This window comes from Alnus glutinosa, chromosome 9 (assembly GCF_958979055.1).
Source record: "Alnus glutinosa chromosome 9, dhAlnGlut1.1, whole genome shotgun sequence".
Classification (NCBI taxonomy): domain Eukaryota; kingdom Viridiplantae; phylum Streptophyta; class Magnoliopsida; order Fagales; family Betulaceae; genus Alnus; species Alnus glutinosa.
The window spans coordinates 20,312,619-20,331,442 of NC_084894.1; the positions used below are offsets into that span (position 1 = coordinate 20,312,619).

The following is an 18,824-nucleotide window of genomic DNA, read 5'->3' on the forward strand; positions in this document are numbered from 1 at the left end:
ATTAGTGATTTTACAAGTGTCTTTCATGGATTTCCTATCTAGACCAAACAGTACAAATTGCTACTCTCTGTTTTTACCTTGATTTTCTCTCTGGCCATCGTCGCTCCAATCTGTCACCACTTTGCTGGGTAACTTTTACCCAGTCATTCTGCATTGAAATTATTAGCAATATTTCACAGTAACTCTCTAGCTATCACAATTAATTGTAAATATATATATGAAAATAATCATGAGACGCTACTGGCTAATTATTGACTTCTTGGTTTTCACAAATGACCTTCACTTATTACAGATATGATTCTCATTCTAGTACATTCCAAGTAGATTAGATAATAACCAAAGTTGATTAACCCCACCACAAGTAACATCCAGTACGTACGCTTTGTCTAACCTTCCCTTATTTATATCATCTGGTAACCATCCTGTAGCCCTCCGAGTTATATCTATCACAGATTCACAGCAGTGCTAAATAGTACGCAAATGCCATGATCATGGATATCATCGCAGTCGCTGTGCTTCGAAGCGATTTAGGAAATTCTTGGTAGTAGAATGTACGTGACTTGTCCTGGATAATGGAATGCTTCTCCGAACCCCACCACAGCCATCTGTGGCACCAGCCACAAGACCGACAAGGGAATGGTGGACCCTGATTCGTCTATAAGGTGCTGGGTTCGAGCTATGCCGAGCCGCCTAGACTCGACGAGAGCTGCCACGACCATGCCTGGCCGAGTCCTATTCGTTGGAGCGGCGTAGGAGGGTGAGAGAGATGGCTGTGGATGAGAGTATGCCCAGGGATGTCCGACATCACTGGGTGCGCCGTAAAAGACCGATAGGGCTTTGAAGGCGAAGCGAAGCGCCATCGTCCCCGCTAGTAGTTTTATTAAGATAGCGTAATGGAGTGTATTAGTATAGTTAATAAAAGGAGAAAATTATTAATACTAAACAGAGTAACTAATTAATCTACAGCGTAGCTATTTTTTTAATGAGTGAGCGAACTAGCTACCTGTCCCCCGAGCCCTCCCGCCGTCGCCCCAAAAGCAGAGGCGAGGAGGGCATCCAAGACAGGTAGCATACTGAGTGAACGTATCATACTCCCCCCTTGGGGGGGACGTCCCTGCTGGGATTTTGAAATGTTGTCCGAGGTGACGGTCCATGGTTAGAGCTTGGAGAACTGTCAAGCCCATTAGGACCGCCATGTGCCGCCAAATTATTTGATAACTTTCATTTTGAAGTGGAGAATTTGAAGGGAGAACGAAATTCAATAGTATGGATTCCTTTGGCTCCTCCTTCTTTTTTTTTTTTTCTTTTTTTTTTTATATATATATATATATTAATTTTTTTTGGAAAATATACTTTAGTTGCGTAAACTAGCACCATATTTTCATTTAAGCCTCCGACCTTTAAAAAATTGCATAGGAGCACATACTACCACCGCGTATCAAATTATATACTTTTAATTTTTTCTCTCCAAAATACCCTTAAAGTTACCAAAAAAAAGAAAAGAGAACCATTTTAAAAAATTCAACAAAAAAGAAAGAAAAATTGAAAAATATCAAAAAGGAGTGGCCTTTTTCATATTAGTAGGGTACAAGCGGTTTCGATTAACATTTATTGTCTCGAACCACAACCACTTTAGGCAGTTGTGAAATTTTAGTAACCGCAACCCCACCTCCTTAGACGGTTAGTGGTTTTGAAATAACCGCCTCTTAGTAGTTATTGAAATCCAAAACCACACGGTATAATCACTTTTTAAGTATGGGTCTTTTAAGCCTATTTTGCTGTTATGGGCTTATCTTGAGCCTCTTTTTTAGAGTTTATTTTAAATATTTTTGAACTATTTAGAGCCTATTTTAAATGGTATTAAACACCAAACAACGTAATTATTTTAGTATATTATTGTTTTTAATATATATTATATATTATATATGAGGGTAGGCGGTTAGTAATTATTAACCGTGTTTGCCTACCTTTAGAACCTCTAATTACACAGTCATAAGCGGTTAGTGGTTATTAAGTGATTAAATAACCGTCCGCTTGTACACTCCTATATATTAGCACTCTTAATTTATTTATTTATTTATTTTTTCAAATGACTATTTCTTCCCACAACTTTCTAAAAGTTCAAGGGTATTTTAGCGAGAAAAAAAACAAAAGTGTCTAATTTGACGGGTGATGATAATATGGTCCCCAATATTACTTTCTAAAGTTTGGACACCTAAATAAAAATGTGATTGTAATTGAGGGGGCTAAATAATATTTTTGGCCTTTTCTTATATGTTTCTCTCTCTTATAATTCACCAAATTAAATTTATACCTGAAACTTTTAGTAGGCATCGAACCCGGCCACTATGCATCTCCCTTTTCCCATCGCACTCGCTGTTGTACGTAATCCTGTCTTTGAGATGGAAGTGGCCGGGATCTTTCTCTTCCTTATGGCAGCGACAATAATACAAGCTAAAGCCCGTAAAGGGGCTCCCTTGAGGCTTGACATGCATGCCGATAGTAACGATTTCCCAGCAAGAAAATGGCTAAACCTATGAGAGTAACCGCAACACATATGCCGAACCCCAACCCCAACGCCCAGCTAACACATGTCCTCAATATAGACGATAACTACTGTTGCGCCAAGTACAGCAGAGGCATACAAATGACCACATAACAGTTAAAGAAAATTGCTTGATCGATGATCTTTTGCGCTGTCAAAATGATTTGCTCCCATTGCTGCTAGGGTAAAGCGTGTGCCTCCTAGCCCAACTGATAAAGGACAGCAAATTGGATTTTTGATTGGGTTGGGCACAAACTTGATCCATTTTCACATGTTTGAGGCCTCAAGGATTTGAGCATCGCTAGCTGTTTGAGGCACAAACTGTTAGAGAATAAATCTCTGCAGCAAGCCAAGCCCATTCCTCTATCTGCGCAACAAGCCATCCAGAGCTGCAAGTCATCCAAAGCAAGTCAAGCCATCCTCTCTGCAACAAGTCTTCCACGCCAACAGCACAGCAGACCATTCCTCAAATCTTCCACCCATACCTTCTTATATTTCTCATTTAGTTTTCATTTGTCCTCTGGTTCTTAACCTGTATTAAGTCTATATATTAGCCTTGTAATCAAAACTATGTAATCAAAATCAGCAAGATGTAGTCTTTAGTTTTACCTTGTGTTCTTCTCTTCTTCTTTCCCTTCTCTGTTTCTCCTTCCCTTTTATTTTTCTAACATGGTATCAGAGCATCCAAGGCCAACGCCAAGTCTCTTTCAATCCTTCCCATGGCAACCGTAAACCCCTCATCTTCAAACACTTCACCAACACCCAAACACTGTCCCTGCAAATCGGTGATCCTGTCCAACGATCCAGTTCTCTCCATGAACTTTCCATTATTCCGCATCCTTCCTCTACTGATCAGACTGCACTTTAATCTTTCTCAACTCTGCTTCCATTTCTGAATTTGCTGATTGTGCTGCCTCCAGCTGCTCAGTCACCCGCTCTGTCCTTCTGCTGCTCTTTTCTGCCTCCTCCATCACAATGCCAAGCTTCATGAGAGCCTCTCGCTCAGCGTTCTTTGCTGTCTCTACTTCTGCAGCCACCTCGTCATTTTTCACATGTCAGAATTGTTAATACTTGTTTATCACGTGTTAGAATGAGCTGTATTCTGAGCTGTATTCTGTTAAGACATTGATCTCTAGATTAGATTAAAATCGCTTTGTAAAAGCTGTAACTATATATATAGTTTTCTCTTGTATTATTTTCTTTTAATGAGAATGAAAGCAAAGCTTCTGCAAGTTTCCCAAAACTCTCTCAAACCTCTTGTTGTTCTTTTCCTTTCATACTGTATTTTCTGATATGGTATCAGAGCAAACCTAATTCTTCATCAAAATTCTCTGATCTTCAAATTTCTTCAATTTCTTCATCTTGATTCCTTTCTGATCTTCACAAATGTCTTCAATTCCGACTAATACTTTCGTTAATGCATCTACTGATAGCGTTAATTCCATTGATAATCTTCCAATTAACTCTACGCCTTCTGCGATGGAGTTCGCCAGCCCCTTCTATCTTCATCATGGAGATAGTCCAGGGACTCTTCTGGTTTCACAACCATTGGTTGGGAATAACTACCACACATGGAAGAGATCCATGACAATGGCACTTTCAGCCAAGAACAAGCTAGGTTTTATTGATGGAACTGTGGCAAAACCAGCAATGGATGCTCCTGAATACTCGGCATGGAATCGGTGCAACAATATGGTTCTTTCATGGATCCTTAATTCAGTATCACAGGAGATTTCTTCCAGTATCATATACATCGAGTCTGCACAAGAAATGTGGAATGATATTAAGGAGCGCTTCTCTCAATCAAATGGACCGAGAATTTTCCAATTACAAAAGGCGATTTCAGCCCTTTCTCAGAACAATAACTCTGTAAGTTCATATTACACTTCTCTCAAGGGGCTTTGGGATGAACTGAACAACTATCGCCCCCTCCCTTTGTGTTCTTGTGGAACTTCACGCACGGTTCTTGATTATCAACATCAAGAATATGTGTTCCAATTCTTAATGGGACTAAATGAGTCCTTCTCTCACATAAGAGGACAAATTTTGCTCATGGATCCTCTGCCACCGATCAACAAAATTTTCTCTATGATTGTGCAAGAAGAGCGTCAAAGAGAAATCACCTCCACTTTCTTTGCACCTTTAAACCATGCTCCTGCTGCAATGGCTTCCAAATACACTCCTTCTCGGACTCAAAGTCCTAAGCCACAAGGCTTTACTCGCAAGGAACGTCCACTTTGTACTCATTGTGGACTTCTCGGTCACACCATTGAGAAGTGTTACAAGTTACACGGCTATCCTCCAGGATACAAATTCACCAAGGGCAAGCCTCTTCCTTCCTCAGCCAACCTGGTGCATGATTCATCCCTACCAGAACTTCCACTCAGCTCCGAGCAGTGTCAGCAATTATTGACTTTACTCCGATCTAAGTGCTCTGATGATGCTTCTTCATCTGTTAATATCCCTGCCTCTGCTCCCACTGACAATCAGGATCATCTATTCAGTAACATGGCCGGTAAGTCACATCATTCTGTCTGTTTTCAGTCTTCACTTTCAAGAGATAAACATTCGGTTTTCTCCTCTGATTCTCTTTTCAAAATAGCTATTAACAATTCTGTCGATCATCCATGGATAATCGACACTGGTGCTACAGATCACATGGTCTGTTCACTTTCTTTTCTCACTACAATTACCTCAATTGTCTCTAAACATGTTCGACTACCGAATGGTCAATTTGCTGAAGTCACACATATAGGCACTGTTAAGATTAATGCAACCTTAACACTTACAAATGTCTTATGTGTTCCCTCATTTTCTTTTAATTTGATTTCCGTCAGCAAGTTGATTACTATTCTTCACTGTTGTTTAATCTTCATTGCTGAATTTTGTGTCATTCAGCAACTGTCAGGATGGAAGATGATTGGATTGGGTAAAGAGCGAGGTGGTTTATATCATCTCCTGCATGACTTGGATGATTTCTGTGATTCAGGTGTTCCTGCTTTAGCTTCTCTCTTTGTACCAATAAAAACAGATTTCAATTCTGTTGATTCAAAGCCTGTTGTAAATACGCATCTTGCTAATTCTGTTGATGTTTCAGCCAGTGTTTGGCATTCTAGATTAGGGCATTTATCTGATTCTAGAATCCAATTGCTGAATAATGTAATTCCTGGTTGTTCATCAATTTCCAATAAAGATTGTTCTGTTTGTCCTTTGGCCAAACAACACAGGATTCCTTTTCCTACTAGTCACACACATTCTACAGAATTGTTTGCTTTGGTTCACTGTGACATATGGGGACCTTTTTCTTTTCCTTCTTCCAATGGTTCTAAGTTTTTCCTTACCATAGTAGATGATTGCAGTAGGTTCACTTGGGTTTATTTGATGCATAACAAGTCTCAAACCCGAGTGCTTCTTGAATCTTTTTATCATTTAGTCTATACTCAATTCAACTCCAAAATCAAATGTTTCCGAACTGATAATGGAAGTGAATTTCTTATGAATGAATTTTTCTCTTCTAAGGGAATCATTCATCAACTTACTTGTGTTGAAACACCTCAGCAAAATGCTGTAGCCGAAAGAAAGCACCAACATCTCCTAAATGTTGCTCGTGCTCTACGGTTCCAATCCAATCTTCCTTTACATTTTTGGGGTGAATGTATACTTACTGCAGCATATCTCATTAATAGAACTCCCACCCCTCTCCTTAAAAATAAAAGTCCTTATGAATGTTTGTTTTCTTCTCCTCCTCAATATGCTCACCTTCGGGTCTTTGGCTGCTTATGTTATGCTTCTACTATTACTCGCCATAGGTCAAAATTTGATCCTAGAGCTCGTGCTTGTATTTTCCTTGGATACCCTTTTGGTGTCAAAGGCTATCGATTGTTTGATATTTCCCTCAAACAATTTGTTGTTTCCCGTGATGTAATTTTTCATGAGCATATTTTTCCTTATGCTTCTTCTCATTTTTCTTTGCCTTCTACTACTGCACCTCACACTGTTATTCCTTCTTTTATTTCTTCTCTCCATAATTTTGATTTTCCTTCTTCTCACTCTTCTACTAGGCCTGCTGATTGTTCTCAATCTTCTCCCAATAGTCCTGTTATTTGTTCCCAATTCTCTCCTGATAATTCTGTTCTTCCTAATAGTCCTGTTGTTGAAAATTCTTCTGTTCCTAGTTCTTCTAGATTGCTTCGCAGGTCCACTAGATCTCGACTCCAACCAAGTTATTTGCAGGATTATCACTGTCAACTGGCTGATGCTTCACACCCGATTCCATCATCCTCTCAGTCCTCCAATGCTTCTTCAGGTATACCTTTTGGTCTCTCTTCTTTTCTTTCATATACTAATCTGTCTCCTGCTCAAAGATCTTTTAGCCTTTCAGTTTCTTCCCATTTTGAGCCTAAATTCTATCATCAAGCTATCAAAATTCCTCACTGGTGTGATGCCATGAAAGCTGAGATTGATGCCCTTGAAGCCAATAACACTTGGAAGCTCACTTCTCTACCACCTAATAAACATGCCATTGGTTGCAAATGGGTGTATAAAGTCAAGCTTAAGGCTGATGGCTCTCTTGAGCGGTATAAGGCTAGATTAGTTGCCAAGGGCTACACACAAAGCGAAGGACTTGACTACTATGAGACTTTTTCCCCTGTGGCCAAGTTAACCACAGTTCGGTGTCTTTTGGCAGTAGCTGCAGCAAAGAACTGGCATTTACGACAGTTGGATGTCAATAATGCTTTCCTTCATGGGGAGTTGGATGAAGAAGTCTACATGGAGTTGCCTCCCGGGTTTGGTGCTAAAGGAAGTTCTCAAGTTTGTCGTTTAACCAAATCCCTTTATGGTCTTAAACAAGCCTCCCGGCAGTGGTTTTCCAAGTTTTCAAACACTTTGCTTAAGCTTGGTTTTATTCAATCTAGGAGTGATTATAGTTTGTTCACTCGGTTGCAAGGTTCTTCATTCATAGCCTTATTAGTGTATGTGGATGACATTGTGCTTGCAGGGAATGATTCTGAGGCTCTATCCACTTTTACTTTACTTCTTAATCAGTAATTCCAACTTAAAGACTTAGGTGATTTGAAGTTCTTCTTAGGATTGGAAATTGCTCGAAATTCCACTGAAATTTCTCTCTGCCAACGCAAGTATGCCCTTGAGATCCTAGAGGATTCTGGTTTACTTACTTGCAAACCTTCGAAGTTACCTATGGATCCTAATCTTCGTCTTTCACAGCATGAAGGTTTGCTGTTGGATGATCCTACTCCTTTTTGAAGATTGGTTGGCCGCCTCTTATATCTCTCCCTTACTAGACCTGATCTGGTTTACTCCATTCAGGTTCTCAGTCAATTTATGTCTCAGCCGAGACAACCCCACCTTGATGCTGCCCACAAGGTTCTTCATTACATCAAATCTGCTCCAAGTCAAGGTTTATTTTTCCCTGCCAACTCAGACTTCAAGCTCAAGGCCTTTTGTGATGCAGATTGGGCTGCTTGTCCTGACACCAGGAAATCTGTCACTGGGTTTTGTCTATTTCTTGGTGACTCCTTAATTTCTTGGAAGTCCAAGAAACAGCAAACCATCTCTCGGTCTTCAGCTGAGGCAGAGTATAGGGCAATGGCAGTTGCTTGTTGTGAGCTTATGTGGATTACTAATTTGCTTCAAGACTTCCAAGTTTGTTTGCCTCCCTCGGCTTTATTGTTTTGTGATTCTAAGGCTGCTCTTCATATTGCTGCTAATCCGGTCTTCCATGAGAGAACCAAACACATTGATATAGATTGCCATTTGGTTCGAGATCAGATTCAAAAAGGGGCTGTTCGGACTTTACATGTTAAATCTGAGCATCAATTAGCAGATATTTTTACTAAACCTCTTAGTCTTCAGCCTTTCACTGCTATTACTTCCAAGATGAATCTTCTCAATATTTTTGCAGCTTCATCTTGAGGGGGGGTTTCACATGTCAGAATTGTTAATACTTGTTTATCACGTGTTAGAATGAGCTGTATTCTGAGCTGTATTCTGTTAAGACATTGATCTCTAGATTAGATTAAAATCGCTTTGTAAAAGCTGTAACTATATATATAGTTTTCTCTTGTATTATTTTCTTTTAATGAGAATGAAAGCAAAGCTTCCGCAAGTTTCCCAAAACTCTCTCAAACCTCTTGTTGTTCTTTTCCTTTCATACTGTATTTTCTGATATCATTCACTCTCCCAACCTCTTACACCCAACACCACATAGACAAATTTCTCCCCAATATTCAGAATTCTACGCCAACCTTTACATCCTCTCCATCTCAAAAAAAAAAAAAAAACACTCCTTACTCTCTTTCAGACCTTTTGTCAAACCCCTTAGCCACAGCCTCTAACACACGACCTGCATCTCCTTCTCTTTACTTTCAGATCTATCTTCTTCTCTTCTCTTTATTTTTACATCCTCTAACTCTCACTTTCCCAATGCACTGACTCTACAATCTCACTCTCACTCTCTCTCTCCTTCGTCTTCTACACCCCCACAACGCCATGAAAAGAAGACGAAAACCAACCCAGCCTGTCTCAATACCCATCTCAGCTTAGCTAGAAGTAAAAACAGAAACATTACCTTCTCAGAAACACGTCTTTTGTTTTTCTGGTCTTTCAATCTCCTCGGTAGCTGTTCTTAATTTTCTCCGTCTCTCCTCTCCATACACTCTCTTTGAAAATCTCGGTATCTGCCTTATATTTGTCTATACGTGAGCTTACCTTTTTGTGTATTTTAATATCATGTCTTCCTTTTTAATTTTTAACACTCTACCGTTGCATTTTACAATATTGTCTATGGTCTATGGTCATCACAGTATGTTCTATGTTTCACAGTATTGTCTATGGTCTAGGGTCTATGTTTCACTTTCACCTTTTTTTTTTTTTTTTTTTTTTTTTTTTTTTAAACTATTACGTTATATCTGACTTGCACTTATGTTTTCACTTCTCTTTTGTTTCGTTGTTCGTCTCTTTTGTGTGTTTTACCTAATCTTAGGTTTCACTTTTTGTAAGGTATGTTTTAGTTGTATTTGTTTAAGTTGTAATTAATATGGTTAGTTGGACATTCAAAAAAACAAAAAAAGAAAAAAAGAAAAGAAAAAGGAAAATCCTTCTTTGGCCCATAGTTGGCCTTCTTCTCTTGGCCAATTGATGGCCCAATTTCTAGCTTGTGACAAATTTTCAAAGGCCCAAACCTATTTAAAAGTCATCCGGCTCTTTTCTCTTGGTCTATTGTTGGCCCAATTTCTTGCTTGAGACAATGTTTAAGACCCAAGCTTTTTTAAGCCATTTGTTTGGCTCTTTTCTTGACCCATTGATGGCCAAAAGTCTGGCTTTGTGGTGCAGTTTGAAAACCCAAGTTAATCCACACAAAAAATAAATAAATGATGATGAGAAGCAAAAGACAAATTAAAGAAAGTTTCTTCCATCAGTTTACATGAAACGTATCCCATCTCCGCAGCAAGCCAAGCCCGCTCCTCTATCTGCGCAACAAGCCATCCAGAGCTGCAAGCCATATTTGCAGCAAGTCAAGCTATCCTCTCTGCAACAAGTCTTCCACGCCAACAGCACAGCAGACCATTCCTCAAATCTTCCACCCATACCTTCTTATATTTCTCATGTAGTTTTCATTTTGTCCTCTGGTTCTTAACCTGTATTAAGTCTATATATTAGCCTTTGTAATCAAAACTATGTAATCAAAATCAGCAAGATGTAGTCTTTAGTTTTTCTAACTCAAACTCTTTTTATGCCCTGCATACATAGAAAGAGGTTTATTAATTACTTCAACGAGTATGACATTGATAGGAATTTTGAGTAAAATTCTTGCTTGAAAACCGGCTCGCAAGAAATATGATTAACTTATTTATCGAAATTCAACGATTTAACATTATGCCCATAAATAACCGCAACTCATTCTCGACGAGTGACGTCAAATCCTATATATACTCGACATGATGGTTGGGTCTGATACCAAATGATACAAATCTTAAGTAGAAATTAATACAAATTTTGGGTAAAATTCCCCTTTAAAACTGGCTTGCAAGGGAATTAACTTCTCTATTAATATTCGATAACTTAACATTATGTTCATACATATCCGCAAGTACTCATACTTGATGAGCTACGTCAGATCCAATACTCGACATGCGTTAGGAAATAAATCATATTTCTCATAACTAGTGAGAAGCGAAAAATAAGAGAGAAGCAAATAATTAACAAATAATAATAAAAAAATTAAACACAAAGATTTACATTGTTCACTACTAAGGAATACGTCAACCAAGTTGCAATAAAGTTTCACTATTTTTTTAGAATATAATTTTCTCAATTATATTCAATTCAATTCACACTCTAAAATATCTTTTCTAAACATAATTTTAAAATTCAAATTTTTTTGATATTTACAATTTTAAATATCGTAGAATATAATAAAAATAATTGAATACCCAAGAACATTAAAAGGATCTCCCATCTTTATTGATGAGCACTTGAACAATTTGTTATAAATACATCAAACCCCTTGCGTCGTTAACCGGCGGCATCACATGATTCACATCTTATCAATAGAAGAAGTATCATCTGCACCCTTTTCAACATTTTGATACTTGTACAAAGAAGAGCACACCAAGTAGTAAAAGAAGTTGACCACTCCCACCACAACTACCACCCAATACACATTATCTACCCTCCCGTCATTTATATTATCCGGCAACCATCCGGTGACCCTCCGAACGAGGTCAATCACAGCCGTGCTCAGATAAAAAGAAATCCCTATAATCAATGCAATCATCGCTGTCGATGTACTTCGCAGCGACGCAGGAAATTCTTGGTAATACAACGCTACTTGTCCCGGGAAGTGAAATGCTTCTCCAAGGCCAACCAAGACTAGTTGTGGAAACAGCCACAAGACCGACATGGGCACTATTGAACCGGGCCGGCCTTGGAGGTGGTGGGCTCGGGCAATTTTGAGCCGCTTCGATTCCACTAGTGCTGAAGTGGCCATGCTTAGAATGTTTAGCACGTGGCCCAATCCTATCCGTTGGAGTGGGGTTGGAGATTTACCAGTCAGCTTCTGCCACATGGGACACAAGAAACGATCGATAAGGGTGAGAGAGATGGCCGTGGAGATTAGGACAACGACTAGGATAGAGCCAGCTGGGATTTCAAAATGAGGTCCAAGGTAACGGTCAATGGTTAAGGCTTGGAGGACGGTCAAACTGGCTTGGATTCCTATTGGGGTGCCTAAGAATATACTTGACGACCATAATGGGAAGATTCTGATGAGGGTTTTGAGATCTTCTACTTGCTGTATTGTGCATATCCTCCAAGGTTTTGCGATTGAACCATCTGATTGAACATCTCCTTCTGTTTTAAGTGCTGCACGATTGAGGAACCTGCAACAAAAGTTTGTTGATTGCAATTTAGTAAAAGTAGATCAAAATATTAATTTAATGCTAATTAAATTGATTAATTTAATGCAGTATATCTCTAGCAAAGGAAAATGTTTGGGATGCTACAAATTTTACTATAATTTACTTACAAACTAACATTGTAGTCCATAATTAATGAAATGATTGAAAGTGTATAATTGAAAAGTCAGGCTATCTAATCAGCCACTAATTAATTAATAAGAAGTCAAAATTTTCATTTAATCATTTCACTAATTGTGGACCGCCACATCATTTTGGAAAAAGAATTATAGTAAAAGTTGTAATACTCCTAACAACATGTTAGTACCGAAACTTAAAACGAGAATAGAAATGTTCATAAGGTGCATTCTAAAGTCACTTTTCTTAAGCAATTATTTGTCCATACCAATTCTGATTAATTGGAGTGCACTTATAGGGTTATAGCAAATACTTCTTCATGATATAATGGAGTCCAAAAACTTCTGATGTTTAATTGTATTTTGCACAAAACAAAATCAAGTAAAAACACCATCAGCGTTTCTATTCTATCAAGGAGATTAATGTTTTGTTTGTGCAGTATAAACTAATAAAATTAAAAGAAATTTTCAAAAGGAGTTTGAGAGAGATAAAAAAGGAGAAGATTTTCATCGTGTAAAAACTGGTTTGATAGTGGGCTACTTAGAGTGTGACTATAACATTTTTAATGTGTAAGTGTTCATTTGCGCGCAGGCGTGTAATTTCTAAATTAACAGAAAACAACTATTAATTTAATCGTTATTAAATTATAACCGTTCGATATTAACTGACATTTAATCTTGATCATCGGATCAATCTTATAATTAACGATTATTTAATTATAGTTGTTATATCATAAATGTTAGTAACCATTACTTAATTCCAACCATTAGATCAAAATTAACTTAATCGATCTTATAATTGACTTTACTAACAACAAAGTAAATCCAATCGTTGGATCTAATTTAAAAGTATTCTATAATCTAGATCAATTCACCGGATCATATGATCGCAACTATCCAAAAATTAATAGCCATCAAGGCACCCTACAACTCACTGTCACACACGTGCGTATAGTGTGAATATATACTAAAGTGTACACCCAAGTACTCACATATACCCAAATATTGCTTTAAAGAAATAGTAGTATAAGTTAAATTATGAATGCCTTTCTTATCTTCTCTTTTTCCCTAACTTCCAAAATTCTTAAATGCCTTTCATTATAAAATTTTTCCAAATCATAGACATAATTATATTAATTTTGAAAACATTTTAACACACCACTCTTTTGAAGAGATGAATGGAAATACAACCATGAGTTAAGCTTAAAAGTCAATAATATAAATTGAATAGACATAACAATTTTATCCAACAACCTAGCCAGGAAAAAAAAAAAAGAATTGGACTGATAACTTAAATTAAATAAACAAAACAGTTATACATAGAAGGTACGTATGCTTTGTCAAATCTTTTATTTATAAAATTCGATTCAAATCAATCCAAATTGTCATCACTACCATGGTAGTGCAGCTAGTGCTTCAACCACAAGCAGCAGTAGCAGTAGCCGTAGTTCGATCATGGAGCTACTGCTCCACTGAGACATAAGGACCATGGAGATGTCCGAGGATAGGGGGGAGTAGGAGTCAATGGCTACCTTTAGTAAGTCATGAAAAACAGCGCAGCCGACCGGTCTAATCATGAAGAGGTATGTTAAGAAACACTACTTCTTGTTCATCCAAAAAAAAAACTCTAATGATAGCAACCAGTGATCCAAAACAAGAACTTTGCTCTATTTTTCATGAATTGCGGCGCGACTTAGTAAAAAATGTGTCCCTTGACTCCTATTCCCCCGCAGGCCTGCTTATCCACATCTTCATGCTTTTGTCTCAGTGATGCAGTAGTGCACTTAATTGGGCATGGGATCAAAGTAATCAGTTCTCTAAATGTAATTTGGGTAGGTATTGTTTGAGAGCTTATGTGAAATTTAATTGTCAAAATAAATTTCAGATTGTCTAATTACTTACTTACTTGAATAGTTGAGTTTCATATATGTAGACTCTCTCACAATAACAACTAGCCTTAATTGCTATGAATTTCAAAACCCTTAATTAGTGGCTGTTCCATAAGTTATTAGGGAGCTGTTGAAGAATAGTTTCCAATGGTAGTTTAAATTTATATCAAAAAGAAAGTAGGTAGGGATCGATGCATTTGTAAAATGTTTTTATTGGTACATCGAATCGGTTCTTGGATTAGCCTTCATTTATCTTTTAGAAAAAATAAAATAAAAAAAATCAAGGGTTGATTAGCACTGCAAAGTAGCAAAGTGTGATAATTATGTGATAAAAGTGTTATTTCTTGAATTACTCTAAATAAAATATCAGAATAAGCAGCGAAAAATATACACATTACTTCCAGCCATATTTACTCAACAAATCATAAAAATTTCAGCAACAAAAACTTGAAAAGATTTTTGTAAAGATTGAGATGTCTTCTAACATATGCCCATTAATGTATTATAGATAGAATATACATGCTCTCTATTTATAAGCAAGGTAAATGACCTTAATTAGATTTTTTTTTTCTTCTTATAATTAATTATTCCTTCCATTAAGGAGCAAAAAATCTTCCTTAATTGGAATAAATTATCAAACACTTTAATTTGTGTCTAATTAATGGTATGCGACATATGAGCCACGTACACTTTAATTATGATGAAATTTCTAACAGATTGATCCCACCCAAAAAAAATAATTAGATAATTCTTTTTCAGTTCCCAAAGTGATGACTATGTTAAACTCCTTTCAGAAACAACTAGGAGGCTCTAGTTTGTTAAAATATTTTTTATTTTATTTTCTTAAAATAAAAATATTAACAAATAATATTCAAACGCAAAACACTCATTAAAAATAATTTTACATTTATATACTATCAAAAAGTTTTTTTTTTTTTTTTTTAAAAAAAGAAAAAAGAAAAGAAAGAAAGAAAGAAAGTGTTTCGTAGTGAGGACTCCAACTTGAAGTAATATATTACCCAAAGTTTATCCAAAGTTGAAGTTGCTAAAATTTTATCAAAAGTTCTTAATTAAGAAGTACGTGACAAGTAACTGTTAATAAAGTTTCCTACCTGAATCTCTTTTTAGGCAGTGTGGGTATTTCCGTCATTCCATCTTTGCCGTAGTAGTAATCCTCGATTTTGGATGAGAGCTGCACCTTCCTTTTCCGGACAGCAGCAATAACAACACGAACCAAGCCTGTGAACGGGCTCCCCTGCGGCTTATCACGGAGGTAGAAACGGTGTCCGAGCAAGAAGGCGGCCAAGCCGATCAAGTTAGCGACTGCACTAACGCCGTATCCCCACTTCCAGCCCACGTTGTCTTCGATGTAGACGATGGCATTGCTTAGCGCAGAAGCAGCGTAAACAGAGACGAAGTACCAGTTGAAGAAAATGCCCTGATGCTTTGGGTTATCAAATTGGTTTGCTCCCATTGTTGCTAAAGTAAATCGTGTTCCTCCTGACCCAATACACGCCAGAGCTAAACCTGTGTATAGGACTGCGTATTGGACGCTTGACGGTGGCGCGCAAATGCTTGATCCATTAATATCGCATGGTTGAGGTCTCAACGTATCGAGTGTTGCAGTCAATGTTAAAACTATTATTCCCTGCAATGGTATATAAGAGACTCATTAATATGGGACATCGTAGTCGGTATATAATGTATTGGAGCATTTACATTCGGCTCAAAAAATATTTAATTAAAATTTACTTTAATTACTAATTTTTTTAAAATACAGCATTCTGACTCATCATTTTAGATATTCATTTTCAGTATTTTATTTAAAATATTTTTCTTTATATGTTTCATTATTTTCAAAGAGGATGAGAGATAATCATATTGATTTTTTTTATTATTATTAATTTAACTTAATTATGCATTGTTGAGCTAATAAAATCTTTAACTAAAGTGGCTAGCCGAATCAAAAGGTTTTTTTTTTTTTCTTTTTTTTTTTTTTTTTTTTTTTTTTAAATGTATATTTTGCTACAAACTAACAAAGGTAGCTCAATAAGAAACCTTAGCCAGTAAAAAAATGGCAAAAAAATAGTTCCATCCGTTAGCCATTTTAGCTTAAAAAAAAAAAAAAAATGGCTAGCTAGCTGCTATAGTTTGTTGAGCACTACCTCAATAATACATAAATTAAACTAATAAAAAAATTAATCTGATTCTCTTTCCTCTTTGAAAATAGTGAAAGTTGATAAAAATAAATAATTTAAATGGAATAGTATAAATGAATAATTAAACAGAAAGTGGGATAGGGATGCTTTTGAAAAATTATAAGTAACTAAAAAAAAACTCAATTCTTTAGCTAAATTAATTTGCTGATTTTTTCCCCAAGCGATGGATAAGCTACTATACTATCAAGAGAAGTCCTACATACAAATAAGAAAATGAATGTAATGGCAATTTAATTTTAACAATTGCCTCAAACTCCACAAGTTTTGGACTGACCCGTGATACGCACATATATAATTTGGGAAATGCTAGGGTTTACATTCCTGTACACCCCACATCCCACTTATACATGTCTTTATTTTTTTTATTTGTTCAAAAAATAAAAATACTGGGTGGGATGTGGGGTGTACAGGAATGTACACCCCCAGCATTTCTGATATAGTTTAAGTGTTAATACGAACTTGTAATAAAAAAGCCTAAAATTTTGACTTTGAAATCCTGTAATAATATAAGAGTTATACTGAAGGACACTCTTCCTTCTAATACTCCAATTATTCTAGCGTGACAGAAAAGATTACTGTAAGAGTCAAACAGACTAAAAGACACTCTTCCTTTGAAATCGTGTATTATAAGAGTCATTATGTATTCTTTCATTGTTTTCCGAAGGTATATAAAAGAATATTTTTCTTTTGACAGAAAAAGTTTGATCACTGCCTCCATTAGCTAGCTTAGGAAATATATATATATATATATATATATATATATATATTTTTTTTTTTCTATCTTAACATAAAAAAATTAAGGATGCTCTAAATATAATAAATATTGAGATGAGAAAATAATTATTAAAATTTTAAGAATATTTTGAACGTAAAATTGTCGACCACAGTCAAAGACACACGTTATGTAAGAGGGTGAAAACATTACCAGCAACGAGATACAGGCTGAAATGGAGACAACAGAGAAAGAACTTATGAAAGAGTCGGCAACAATGGCTCCAATGACCGGAAATAGATTGCTGCAGCCGCTCGCTACGTTTGAAATCTGAGCGGCATTTATGCTTTCCACATGGAACTCCTGAATCAGATATACAATCAAGTTTGACAACCATCCTCCAGTCGCAAGCGTCAACCCCAACACAGCCCCTGCTTATTATTATAGAAAGAAATAAGAAACATACATGAGAGAGAGAGAGAGAGAGAGAGAGAGAGAGAGTACTGATCAGCGCGTGTAAGTGAGAGCGAGTGAGAGAGAGCGACCAGTGATGAAGACGAAGGTGATCCAACCGCCTCGTTTGCCACCGGAGCTCGACATCTGGGCTTCTGTGCCATCCATATCTCAGGTCAACGGCTGCTTAATTTCAGGTATTAATGTTTTTGTTACTGGTTTTATATATGGGAAAAGCTTGGGGTAGTGCACTAGTGGGTGGTTTCACTGGTTTCACCTTTGTCTATGTGAATAGGTTGTGCACAAATTATATACAACTTGTTGCGAAAGAATCGACCCCTTTATATATACACGCCGAACAAACCATGTGAAAGATCAGAAGAGTTGAAAAATCCGTGCATGGCCTACCAAGGTTTATATTAATATCTTATGTTCTGGTCCACCTACTGCTTATAAAGTATTGTGCCCCTAACTTAGGAACGCCAAAATTGATCGATCCCATAAGTTTTCCTACGCAAAGGCTGCAATATCTCTGGCGATCGATGACAGCATGCACTTGATTATTCCACTACATATTCAAATATATAGGCAGCTTAGGAAGGGGGAGAATGACGAAAAGATCTGTCCACTGCCAACTACTGCTTTTGCTCTCCATCTGTACTGTATTTGACTGTCGATACTAAATTCATTCATCAAGAGACGCAGAGGCACAGTGACCCACAAGTTGCTTTGACATTAATCATGTTTCGGAAGGACAATGCTACACCTAGCTTCCACCTAACCAAACGCCCCACATCATCAACCCAGCGGGTGTCAGAATCAATATTTAATTACATTAATCGGCAATCTTGCTTTGAAAATGACATGAAAAATGATTAGATATATATGCTTGGTTTTCTCGTTTTACGGTGGTGCGCGTTCACTTAATTTAAAAAGAGTAAAATATTAAAAAAAATGTTAGAGTTTCTCCTATTATTTTTATAGGATTCTTTGATATTAATAACATCTTATTTTTTTTAATAAATTTCTCAAAAGAGTAAATACTCGCAAAAATGCGTGAAAGAGTGGTTGGTTTAAGTAGCTAACTGCCATGATAGGCACATCTCTCTTAGATCAAATCCCCACCCTTCTTATTGACTGTTTTCCAGCGCGATGACCGTTTTGGGGCTGGGTGGTCCAGGGATAATTGAATTAATTCTCATTACCCCACTCTGTTAGACGAGTATTCTCTCATGCCACGAGTATTCTCTCATGCCCTAATTAAGAATATCGGACGTTAGGGTACACATGGTCCGGCTATGATATTCTATAGATATTGCTTTTTTGGACTGGTACATTCGTTGCCTAGGGCCTGATTGGGCCGAGCTTGCTTGCAACGTTACTTGTAAGATGGGCCTCATTAGGTCAACCCGGGACTTGAGGGCCCATTACTTGTAGTATTATTCTCGGGTAC

The 18,824-nt window shown here is 37.0% G+C and overlaps 2 protein-coding genes and 1 pseudogene across 2 annotated transcripts; 1 reads left to right on the forward strand and 2 right to left on the reverse strand.

Annotated features, from left to right (window-relative positions):
* Positions 1 to 266: 266 nt before the first annotated feature.
* On the reverse strand, positions 267 to 2,935 carry LOC133876825 (protein NRT1/ PTR FAMILY 2.6-like; annotated as a pseudogene).
* A 1,661-nt stretch (positions 2,936 to 4,596) lies between these two features.
* On the forward strand, positions 4,597 to 5,613 carry LOC133877318 (uncharacterized). The gene is made up of 2 exons (XM_062315574.1): positions 4,597 to 5,060; positions 5,444 to 5,613. The coding sequence occupies exons 1-2, from the start codon at positions 4,598 to 4,600 to the stop codon at positions 5,476 to 5,478; spliced, it is 498 nt and encodes a 165-aa protein (XP_062171558.1). The 5' UTR covers position 4,597; the 3' UTR covers positions 5,479 to 5,613.
* Positions 5,614 to 11,002: 5,389 nt separating this feature from the next.
* Positions 11,003 to 17,673, reverse strand: LOC133876653 (protein NRT1/ PTR FAMILY 2.7). Its single transcript, XM_062314905.1, has 4 exons — positions 17,464 to 17,673; positions 17,132 to 17,349; positions 15,100 to 15,635; positions 11,003 to 11,946 (listed from the first exon to the last, which is right to left on the reverse strand). Exons 1-4 carry the CDS (start codon positions 17,537 to 17,539, stop codon positions 11,103 to 11,105), a joined length of 1,674 nt encoding a protein of 557 aa, XP_062170889.1. The 5' UTR covers positions 17,540 to 17,673; the 3' UTR covers positions 11,003 to 11,102.
* Between the last annotated feature and the right edge of the window lie 1,151 nt (positions 17,674 to 18,824).

Bases quoted from the DNA above. Each gene is read 5' to 3' on its own strand.
- LOC133877318 (XM_062315574.1), top strand. From the start codon at position 4,598: ATGGATCCTCTGCCACCGATCAACAAAATTTTCTCTATGATTGTGCAA. The intron at 5,061-5,443 runs GTAAGTCACATC...TGTGTCATTCAG, and splicing joins TCTATTCAGTAACATGGCCG to CAACTGTCAGGATGGAAGAT.
- LOC133876653 (XM_062314905.1), bottom strand. From the start codon at position 17,539: ATGGATGGCACAGAAGCCCAGATGTCGAGCTCCGGTGGCAAACGAGGC. The intron at 15,636-17,131 runs GTAATGTTTTCA...ATACCATTGCAG, and splicing joins CAGCCTGTATCTCGTTGCTG to GGAATAATAGTTTTAACATT. The intron at 11,947-15,099 runs GTAGGAAACTTT...CTTTTGTTGCAG, and splicing joins CTGCCTAAAAAGAGATTCAG to GTTCCTCAATCGTGCAGCAC.